The sequence below is a fragment of the Tachypleus tridentatus genome, chromosome 13, assembly GCF_004210375.1.
Source record: "Tachypleus tridentatus isolate NWPU-2018 chromosome 13, ASM421037v1, whole genome shotgun sequence".
In the NCBI taxonomy this organism is placed as follows: Eukaryota; Metazoa; Arthropoda; class Merostomata; order Xiphosura; family Limulidae; genus Tachypleus; species Tachypleus tridentatus.
Window position 1 is genome coordinate 55226569 of NC_134837.1, and position 12293 is coordinate 55238861.

At 38.1% G+C, this 12293-nt stretch overlaps 1 protein-coding gene across 5 annotated transcripts in view; it reads right to left on the reverse strand.

Annotated features, from left to right (window-relative positions):
• Positions 1-12293, reverse strand: part of LOC143236824 (uncharacterized) — a 65295-nt gene that overhangs the window by 17905 nt on the left and 35097 nt on the right. For all 5 annotated transcript variants that reach the window (XM_076475423.1, XM_076475421.1, XM_076475422.1 and 2 more), the window contains 2 exons: positions 9007-9132; positions 6947-7079 (listed from right to left, as the gene is read on the reverse strand). In XM_076475423.1, the coding sequence (XP_076331538.1) occupies positions 6947-7079; positions 9007-9132 (259 nt within the window). The remainder of the gene's footprint in view (positions 1-6946; positions 7080-9006; positions 9133-12293) is intronic.

Below are 12293 nucleotides of genomic sequence, written 5' to 3' on the forward strand. Positions count from 1 at the left end.
GCCAAGACTGACTGAAGCACAACGCAACAACGCCATTGGTCGATTGGAAGCAGGCGAATCTCGATCAGATGTTACCAGAGCTGTGAATGTCCACCCAAGCACCATCACAAGGCCTTGGAATCGTCACCAACAACGTGGATCAACTCGTGACCGTCCACGATCTGGCAGACCTCGTGTGACCACGCCCGCACAAGATCGCAACATCTGGTTACGTCACCTTCGGGATAGGACCACCACTGCGACGTCTACTGCCTCAACCATACCAGGGCTGGGTAGGATTTCCGATCAGACCGTACGCAACAGTCTACGAGATTCTTAGGCCCCATGTGCAACCCATCATGGTGAGCGTCAACGACGTTTTTCAACATGACAACGCCCGTCCTCACACGGCCCGACTCACCACTGTCTTCTTGAGACACCACAACATCAACGTTCTTCCCTGGCCCTCCAGATCACCAGATTTAAACCCCATCGAACATCTTTGGGACGAGTTGGACCGACGTCTGCGACGGCGCCAACCTCAACCGCAGACTCTACCTCAGCTTGCAGCAGCTTTGCAGGCTCAGTGGACAGCCATTCCACAGGATGTGATTCGTCATCTCATCGCTTCCATGGGCAGGAGATGCCAAGCAGTTATTGATGCTCACGGGGGGCATACTTGTTATTGACGTTGAGTGACGTTAAACTTCACCTAGTGAGCGTGGACTTCGCCTTTGCAGACTGTGGATGTTCAGCAGTGAATGTGCAAAGTTTCACACATGTCATACAGAACTACCCAGAATAAACTTGTTAACAATGTGTCTCATATTTTGCCTTTTGCGTTTCTTTTTTTGAAGAGTATATTAACTCAAACACTACATACTTCAAAAAGCTAAAGAATCAAATGGGTATTTGTACTATTCCACATGAAGAGGTATCAGTCAGTTCCTCAGATGCAGTCCTTATTGAGTTATGTGCAATGGCAGGGAAGATATGTGTACTTTAGATCTGACAGCCATGCAACTATATAGCACAGTATACATTTATCCCTATATAGGTAATATCTGGGTTGGGCTTTGTAAACTTGTGTAGTACTTTAGAATCACTTCATTGGGTTTAATATCACTTATAAGTGATGTCACATGGAACATCAGCATGAAGTAAAGCAATAAGTATTATGTTTTAAACATCAGTCAAGGTTGCAAAAGAAGTATTTGATTGACAGTTAAGTACAACCAACGGGAAGAATCCAAGACAGTGGTGGTCTTGGTAATGTCTTACTTATACTTGTAAAAAATCCTATTTAAATTTTATTACCTAACAGGACAGCAAAGATAATCTCTAGATATTAGAAATATTGCTATCAATTTTATTTAGCTTAAGGTATACCACAACATTCTCTAATATTGTGTACTGAGTCTAAAGCCAATTTTTACTTTCTCCCCGAAATTGTATAATTTGGCAAAACAACACTCACCATGAGTCGATATATGTCTATGCGTAAGTCGTTAACCGTGACCAAGAGAAGAAAACAAACAAACCAGGCTTCTTGTAATGATGTTTGAATAACCCTTTAGTCGTCTCAAATGTAATTAACATAATGTGTAACACTGATACTGACTATTATTAAATATGTATTCTTGTTTCATGGTAATAATTTGAGGAAGAGGCAAGTCTATAAGAGATATAATGCTCTGGTGTCATCGATTCGGTAGTTTCTGAAAAATTAAATCTTCGTTTTGCTTTTTAATTCTAAATTTTTGATTACTTGTTTCCCAACGTTGAACTTATCATTTGGGAAAAAAAAAGAAATAGATAGCTTACTGTTCAAAAAACGATCTCTTAAAATATAATTAAGTATTAAAACTAAATCACCAAGTGCTCTTTCACTGTATGATCTAACGTATTCAGGTATAACGCTACGAATAACACATATGTAGTTACATCGTGATCATTTTTAAAAATGTCCTCCGCTGGTACAGCGGTAAGTCTATGAATTTGTAACGTTAACATCAGGCGTTCGAAAACCCTCAGTGGACTCAGCATATGAGGCTTTGATATAAGAAAACACAAACCCAACGGTCAGTTGCAAACTCTCTCTTTGTTAACCCAAAGATGAGCTGGGAAGGTCGAAACGTTGTTCTCTGCTTTATTAGTAAAATTGTTAATACCACTACCATCTGTTCTGAGATACACACACACAGTTCTAAAAATACAAAACAATGATTCAAAATACTACAAAATTATAACGTTAGAGATTCGGCCATAGGGCATTCATCAGGAAATTTAGCAATTTCTGGTATATTTAAATAGTGTTAATGGTTTCTTTTTATTTTAACAGATGTTACAAAATATTTTACAATCACTACGAAGAAGTCTTTAGAAAGAGTTAATTAATTTAATTCTAACCATTGTTATAATTAATGACTGCTGGTTAAAATAAAAGTGACTGTTAATGCTGTAAAAACAATTTAAACAATATTTTAGCTGCATACAACACAGGGTATTAGGTATATAAACCAGGATCAATATTGATCAAATATTATATATACTGGAATAAATTCATTAATGAGCCTCTTTTTGTGCTACATTTTTCATGCATAAATAATACGCTTTACAAATAATAAAATTAAAACTTATAGGAACGTAGTACTTTAGAACTCAAAATAGCTATTTTCGATTTGAACAACACCTTACTCGCACGTAGACAAAATGGTCAGGTTTGAGACGTCTACGATTCTGGTATAACCGCTCCAATTTTGAAGTACTGACAAAGAAAGCAGTCAGCCAATAGCCGGTACTACCAGCTGCAATATGAATTGAATCAGAACAAAATAATAGTATTAATTGTCACCTTTATAATATGTCCACAGCTAAAAAAGGGGAGTTTATTCTGCGGTATGACATTTTTTGTAACTCTAAAGGCAAATCAATATTAGTCATTCTCAGGCAGTGGCGGCGCCAGGATATTTTCGTTGTGGGGGGGGGGGCTGAGGTAAACTGTGGAGGGGCTTCCCAAAATGCCACCAATGTGAAGTATAGATGGTAAATTATAATAAACACCAATATACATTTCAGAAAGGTGTGCTACATTGAACTGCGTTTTCAATGCAGTTTTTATTGGAAACTCATACTCTGATTAATAATTCATTAATACAAATTAGAAATAATCTGTTTATGAAAATATGCGTACATGTAAAAGAGGAAGCTCACCTAAATTCCACCGAAGGTAATACATAATAATAAAGAAAATCAAGATTAGCTCAGATTGAACATTTAATATACCGTTTAGAGTAAAGCTACAAATCAAAAGAAATATAGCATAATGACATAGCTTACATAGCAGAAACGAATTATCCCATGTGAAGTTAATACACTCTGAGGAAAAGTAAGGTCACTATCAGGCTAACTGTCTCTCATCATGTTGTGTTTATAGTCAATATTACTTCAAAACAATGCGCCTGTTCTGGTGATTGGCAGCAAATGTGTCTATAACAGTATCAATATCGAGTTGTTTTGCCCTCCTGGTGTTTACTGATATGACAACAAGGTTGCTGGTGCGGTTGTTACCACTGCTGTTGCGCAAGTATGTCCTGAGAAGCTTCAGACATGAAAAACTTCTCTCACAGGCAACTGAAGTGACAGGCAGGGTCACAGCAATGTATACAAGTTTATGGAGATCCATGAAGGCATCCTTGTATGGCTCCAGCATGGTTGCAAGCTCCAATGGTGTGGATACTTTCTGCCCCTTGTTTTTCTTCCTGACAATTAGCCGGTTCAATTGGTGGACCTCCACTGCAAAGTCATCCTCTGCCACACCATAGTTTGCTGCCATTCCTACGAGTGCTTGCTTGTCCAGAAATGTGGAGTGTTTGGAGTTCAATGCAGTTGCACCCATCAGAACACTGCAGGCATCAGAGGATAATCTTCTATTCAGTTCGTTGAGCATCCTGTCTATAATGGCAAAGAAGGTGTGTCTCCTGGCATCTGATGTTGGTTCATCTCTTTGGCTAGTACTAGATGTGATTATGAATTCGTCCAGGTGTCTGGGAGCAGATCGCTGTCCACCTTGACGCACCATCTCAGTGCATATTCCCACTTTCTTGCATATATCCTCAGCAGACTCTTCCAAGTCTTTACATGCTGCTTCAGTTCTCATTTCTGACAGATTGTACTAGGTCTTCTACAGAGGCCAGCTACAGGTCAGGTGACTGCAAGTGGTCTGATAGCTGTTTTGTCATCAGCATTAGTTTTCTATGGCCACTAGACTGGTTACGAACGGCTGATCTAGGAGGATGCACAGGCCCTTTGATTCACTGGCTCTGTAGACATTGTCCCCCTCCACAAGACGCTTTAGGGTTGTCACAATGGCAGGGAGGGTTCTTTTCACAGCCAGACAAGCAGCATGTTGGCAGGCCCATCTTGTGCCTGACAGTCGCTTCAACTCTATGTGCTGGTTCACGGGTTCAAGCTCCTTCTGTACCTTCAGAAATTCTTCATGCACAACTGATGTACTCGTAGAGAAGAATTTGTACAGCTTCTGAATTGTCACAAAGAACTCTGCTGCAGCCTGGACGTTGTGCACACAATCAACTAGCACAAGGTTGAGCCTGTGTGCATAGCAGTGGTCATACACAGCCTGAGACACCTCTCTCCTGATCCTCTCCTGTACGCCACTGATGTGCCCTGACATGACTGCAGCTATTCGTTTTGGATATCATGGTGCATGTACTTGACATTGCCAGAACCACTCAGCTTCTTCTTCACAATTTCATTATACTTGGAAATCATGTCAAGAATTTCCAGGAAATTTCCCCTGTTATCTGACTGACTAACTTTCCTGTGACCTCTATGGGCTACATTGTGGCAGGCTGTGTAGGACAGTGCATCTATCATGGCTCTTATGTAATGTCGGTTTTCCTCCACAGTTTTAGCATGGCTTGCATCGAGAGCATGTTGGATCCTTGCACCCTTTCTTTTCTGCAATTTAAACTCTGCTCAAGCTTGCATGGCAAACTTGTGTCCTGCAGAGTTACCATGGGACTTCAGTGATGTAGTCGCCTTCTTCCAGTTCCGGAAGCCTTCATGGGTGAAGGACTTCTCAGTTTTACTGAAGTGTGTGTGACTGAAAAGACAACATGCGAAGCAGAATGCAGCATCTTGGGTCACAGAGTACTCCAACCACGAGTGCTGATCACGCCAATTCTTGTTTAATGACCTTGACTGGCCGCTGTATTCTGTGGCCAGGTATCTCTTTAAGTCTGGACAGGCAGGACCACTATCCTTGGGTGCTGGTGGTAGTTTTTCACCCTGGGTGTGTGTGGTGCCCTCTTGTGGCTGGGGTCCCGCACTAGTCGTGTCTGCATTCTCACCATCACGATCACCACTGACCTCCTCACTTGCACCATATGTGTTTGTAGGACCATCTACTTGCTGCCTCTTCTTGGGTAGCAGGTAGTGTTGCATAATCAACTCTATGTGTAGTATGACCAGTTTATGTTTTGGTGGGTGATGTCTGGCTCTTGTCTTGTGTGTTGGTGACCTTGTTTGAAAACGAGTCGCTGATTTTGATTTCCTTTTATTAATCCAATCTGAATGTGTGTTCCAGTGTGAGGCGTACCAGAAAGAGCGAGGGCTGCGTAAACAAACGTAACTCCCTTTTATACAGAGTGCACGAATGTCAAAGTGACCCCCAATCCTGCTGACTGCTAGTACCACTTCTTACTTCCAAGCTGTGTTAGTTTATATGAAACGAATGCGAAATTCTCTCCTTATATTGGCATTAGGGTTTACAAAGGATATTCATTTTAAACATCGAAATCTAAGGAAAAAGATATAACATACATACTATTGGGTCATTTCATGAATAAGGAACAAATAACAACTAAACATAGTTAAACATTACAAACAACTGCTCTGTGGCATTAAAATCACCAAATTATATTAATAGCACATGCAAATCCAGAACATATCCGTGAAATATTGTTAGAGAAAGTGTTTATCTTTAACCATATAGCACAAGTACTTAATTAGAGGGTAGTAATAATGTAAAATTACAGGGCTAATTAGGGAACATAAACACAGCATTGATAGGGCATGTTGTAAAACTGTAAGCAGCTAATGGGAGTGAGCGGGGGTGGCGTGCGGCTGGCATTTGGATCTCGATGGGACTGAGCCGATCGTTAGCCGTACACAGAGCGTACACCATGGTCAGAGGCTCAGTGATCATACGCTTAAGGCGTTCGAGGCGGGAATCGCGCGCTCGAACAAAGCACACCCGCGGCCTGGATATTGAATGGTCATAGTAGCACCAAAACAAAATGTCTGAATTGCAGTTGACCTTCACAGAAAGGCTGGTTTCTTCATAAGTTCACATTATTCATACAGGCCAAATTGTGATTGTGATATTGTTCTTATTATCATAAGTGTGACAAGCACCTGTTACAATAATGTAACTGCTACATTACATTAAATTAGATACTTCTAAATAGCCCAATGACAACTTCAAAATTCATTCTAGAATTGTTTAGAAATATTATTTGGTCAGTTAACATTACGGCAATACAGAGCATGAGTTTCAATGCATTCAGTACGTTGCTGTGGGACGCATGACACATACTTCCATACTTCCGTCTTAATAAAGACGTTGAGTTCTACAGATCTATGTCTATTTGATGTTAATTGTTAAGCAACAACGACAATTGTGTTTTCCATATTTTATGAATATATGTAGGTAACAATATTGAGGGGGCTGAGGAGGGTTTGGCTCATTTGGGGGGGTTCAAGCCCTCCAAGCCCCCCTTGGCGCCGCCACTGTTCTCAGGCCTAGAATTTAGGAGAAAAAGAAAGTAATACAAAGGGAATAATGCTAATAAATAATCCATTTTCTTAAGTGTATATGTACAAATTAACCCGTCATGATACAATTTACCACAGCTTTAAAAATAGATGATTCGGTTCAACTTACCATGATCTACATCTACTGATTTCCAGCTTATGTATTGTGTTGTAGCAAACTGGATCGCAAGGCATTCTGGGGGCCAAATATCAAGAAAATTTACTGGAACAATGAACTTTTCTAGAGCGTCAGCCAACTTTACCTGGATAAAAAAGTGAGCGTTTATTCATTTAGTGTTATTTTAATCAGCAATGCAGCAAAATCACATTTTTAAGGCTCATAATAAATGAAGAAATAAGAACTAACAAAGGTTTTCTGTAACGTAACTGTTTAGTCTAATAACTGTTACAGCAGTGTAATTAAACTGCCCTCATGCTTTTATGGCAACACAGCCGAACAATCTGATGACGGTTACTATATTATAACAAGTTAACCCAACGAAGATTGAAAGGCGTAAGTAAACTTCCTGCTGACAATTACAGTATCGTAACCTACACACCCAATGACAGTAACTTAAATGTACATTAAATACGTTAAGCGTGTATAATGACCATGTTAGTTCTACTTTATTAACCGAAACGTTCAAAGTTTTCTGGTTCATTTATAAAAGTGACGTTGTTTTAGTTACAATGTACACTAGCCGTAGACCTCAAACCCTTCATGGTATTATTTATTTCCTAGTGATAGTGTGAATATTATGTTCCAAAATCTATGGATAGTGGAATGGTAACAAAAATATCGCATGTATACTTTCAAACTTCAAAAAGAAGAAAAGAAGAGAGAAAATGAAAATGATAATTGCGAATGTCTTAATGTAAAACTAAGATGTGTATCTAGTAGAAAGCCAAGTGGAAAGTATTGTTGGATATTTAATAAAACGTACCTTCATATTTTGTAGTTAGTGAAGGTAATAAACAAGGTTATAGAGAAGTTTTAAACAAATTAACGTTTTATTTCAAGATTTTTGGTTGAATTAGATGCTTATATTCTAATGGATGTCTTAAATCTGGGTTTTGAGTTCTTTTATCAACATCTTTCAGAGGAGACCCCACATTGCTAAGTTGTCAGGGTGTTCGATAGGTTCGAATCCCCGTCACACCAAACATGCTCGCCCCTTCAACCGTGGGGGCGTTATACTGTTTCGCTCAATCCCACTATTCGTTGGTAAATGAGTAGCCCAAGAGTTGGCGGTGGGTGGTGATGACTAGCTGCCTTTCCTCTAGTTTTACACTGCTAAATTAGATAGCTAGCGCAGATATCCCTGGTGTAGCTTTGCGTGAAATTAAAAAAACACTTTACGTGTTATGAAAAGTCAACTTTCAAACATTTTGATTGATCTATGCCCTATTAAATAAAAGAATTAAAAATGAATAAGATTAAAAATAATGCAGTGAGTTTTGAATGTTTTACGTTTCCCACATCTCTGAAAACGTACAACTTATTTGTATCGTGGGACAGCTTTACAACCATTAATAAAAAAACACTCTTTTAAACCATTTATATACCAAACTACTGTTAAATCCATTGATTTGTTGGCTGCAAGGTGCCTAATACCAGATTAAACAAACCATAAACTTTATACACAAGTACCATCAACATTATAATTAATTCTACCAAGTGCTGCTGGAATGCCGTATGCATTTCTTATAAAAAAGACGTGTTTTTGTCCAATTCTGTTTTTTGTTCTAACAGACAACAAACATAAAACTATTGAATATGATGAGATATATGAGCCCCAAAAATAACGAAGGATTATAAAAGTTGGTAATTTTAGCATTAGAATGCTTCAACTTGAAAGACTGATTCAAATATTTAAATGTTAGTAGGTATTCATGGTTTGGTGAGAGAGGCTTAAGTTCTGTACATTAGTCTTGTTTATGAGAGCCTCAATTATAAGAATCAACTAGTATTAACCTTACAAATCTAGATCCTTATTACTGTTTGGCTGAATATATATAAAATGTTTAAATTACTCTAAAATCACAATAGTCTTACACGTAAACTTTTTTATACACTAATAATTCTATGTTAACTATTATACAGTAATAATTTTATATGTTAACTTTATTCTACACTAATAGTTCTGTTACTAAACTTCATTATACTCGGAAATTTAAGATTATTCTTACCTCTCTATTGGTCCACTGGGTTTTCCCATACATGGGAGTAATGAGAGGCACAAATATAGAGCAGTTGCTAATTGCATAATTCAGTGCATCTTGCCAGTCAGAACCGGTTTTAATTTCATGGACGTCCTAAAAAAGTGTGATCAAATGTTGGCTTTAAAAATGTACGATCACCAAAAATTATTACCGTGACTATTTATTGTGTTTGTTTTTACTTGTTGCGATAGAAACCGAGCTAAAAATCTATATTTTTATCAAAGTCAAATTTACATTAGTTAGTATACGTAATCCACTCAAAACTTTCAAATTAATATATCTACATTAATTTAAACTATTTAAATACGGTGAAGTTTTCATAGAAAATGTGAATTAATATGAAACACATTTAAGCCTATGCATTAACATTGGTCAGAAAGTTCGTGATACAGTAAGAATTAACTTTCCACGTAAGTTCTGAAAATTAATTACTTTGCATATCATCTCGTTTATAAAGTGTACGATAAAATTTACTGTTTATCTAATCTGGTGTCAAACGTGATGTAATCTTCATTAAAACAACGATCAAAAACTGTCACTGGACTCTTACTTCACTATATTGAATTTAAATTTTCTGCTAAAATCCTGATTTTAATTTTCCTCAATCATTTTATATGTTATAACCAAGATCACTTAATCTATTGCTGTAAACTTTGAATTTAATCTCACTTCGCTAGTACCAAAACATGTTTTGCAATTTATCTCACTTTTCATTTTATATTTGTGAGGGTAATTTTATTTCATATACATCATTATTCAAAGCTTTGTAATAGTACTTTACGATTTCCTTTGATTCTTTACCAGAAGCTGTTCTTAAAATCATGTTTATTTATAGAAATCTGTGCCTGTAGTTTTACTTCATTAAATTATTATCAAAAGTTGTACTAGCGATCATAATTCACTTAATCCACTGTAGAGACATCATTTCGGTCACCACTTTGTTGTAGACCTCAGTTACACCAAATTGTTACAGTTTTGCTTTACTTACACTAGGTTTTCTTTTCAACCTTATTAAAGTTGTACCTTTTTCCATCAGGAATGGACTCACATCAATTGTTCTTTATTAAAATAAGATTTAAAACTAAGTTTTCTTTATTACTGGCAGTAAACATTAATTTTTCCTTCGTTTCTCTCTCGGTTTATTCATCGCTCCCACATCTCTTGATCGTTTTCCTTTTATCTTATATATATACTTTTTAAACACACACCAAAAGATGTTTCTTTCTAACTGACTTTGTACACCAGTTCTGATTGTAATGATTCATAATCGTTGTTTCCATACTGCTGAAGACGAAAAGTGGCTACTTCTTTTAATAATATCCTAACGACTCAGAATGCTGTAATCCTTAGAGACTGACTGAAAGCAGGTCGCTTTCTCGCTCCTCTAAACCCAAATCGATGTTCCTTACAGCTAACTTCGTAGCATTTACCCCTCTTTCTGAATAAATTCAACTATGTTGATTGTACTCAACTCTAGCTGTGTTTCTTTCTAACCTCGATGTTATCCCAGATTCTGAATTTCCAGAGTATGCTGCTATTCTTGTTTAACCACTGATAATTTACCGTCTTTACTAATATCACATATAGTTCTGAATCTGTCTATATAGCTAATAAACTTTACAGTCTTATATATCACTGAAACATTAGAAAGTTCATATTCATTTACACACACACCAATATATATATATATATATATATCATTTATATATGACCCACAGGAGCGCAGCGGTATGTCTGCAGACTTACAACTCTAGAAATTGGGTTTCAATACCCATGGTGGTTAGAGCACAGATCGCCTATTCTGTAACTTTGTGCTTAACTTCAAACAAACACACAAAATAAGTTCAGAATATCCTCTGTTCCACCTTTATTATTCAGGGTTTCAAAATTTCCATTTATTTACTCCTGGTGGTTGAGCGGCCCAACGCTAACACACCATTTTGACCTTGAATTCCTTGGTGTAGCTCCCAGGGTCAACTGACTGGTTCATTTGGGCTAGGGTTAACCGAGTACCAGTGTTGGACTCCATTCACTCTTGGAGGCCATAGCCATCCGTGTTTTCTTGGGTTATCGATCACTATTTGTTCTCTCTACCCGTCTCCTGCAGAGATCTATGATCAATCCGGCCTTGAGTTCTTAATGAACAGTTGCTGCTTCCCTTTTAATCCTGGGGGACTTTAATGGACATAACCCTTCTGTGGAGGATGTGATATTGATGAGAGGGGTCACTCTGTAGAGTGTATGCTCTCAGATCACAACGTTTCCCTCTTCAATACTGGTGTTTATACTTATTTTCATGCATCTTGTCAGTCTTTTGCTGCTATTGATCTCTATGTCTGCTCCCCTTCACTTTTCCTTACTTTTCTTGGAGGGTTGACAGTGATCATTTTCCTATAATTTTGAAAGAGATTGGTCGTTGTAGATGCCACCCGACCCACTTCCCTAAGTGAAAGCTGGACCAGACCAACTGGACCTCTTTCACTGCTCTCACGTAATTTGATCCTGCTGTCGTCTGTAAGCTAGCGATAGACAATATGAGGGAGCAGTAACTAACTGTATTGTCCAAGTAGCTGTTCAATCTATTCCTGAAACCACAACTTGTTTTCCATGGTATCCTCATCTGTGGTGGAATCATACCTGCAACATGGCATAGAAGGCTCAAATAAGGGCCTGGGATAGCTTTCGTAGGTATCCTACACTGTTTTCCAGCAGGCCCATGCACATGCTCGGCAGGTAAGATTCCAAAGCTAGAAGAAATCTTGGATTAAGTTCACAACTATCATATCTTCTACCACCAGTTCCAAACTAATATGAGACAAGATTCAGAAGAACAGTGGGCAGTATATATCTGCCCCCCTTTCGATCTTGCTCTCCAATGGGTAGGAAGTTACTGATGCTCAAAGCATCGCCAATATTCTCGGCGAAAGCTTTTCTCGTGCATCTAGCACTTCTGCTTTGTCCCCCACTTTATCAGTCATCAAGAATCGGGCAGAGCAATTGCCTCTTTCCTTTCAAGCAGATCGTTGTATAAACGAGTATGAGTATAAACACCACTTTACACTGGTGGAACTCAAGATTGGTCTTCATCAGTCTGGCAATGTATCAGTTGGGCCTGATGATATTCATTATGATATGTTCCACCAACACTCTCCTGCCTATCTTTCTATTCTTCTGGTTGTAATTAACTCTTTTCCTGATGCTTGGCGCCATGCTATTGTCCTCCATTTCTCTAAGCCTGAAAAGGATCCCAAGAT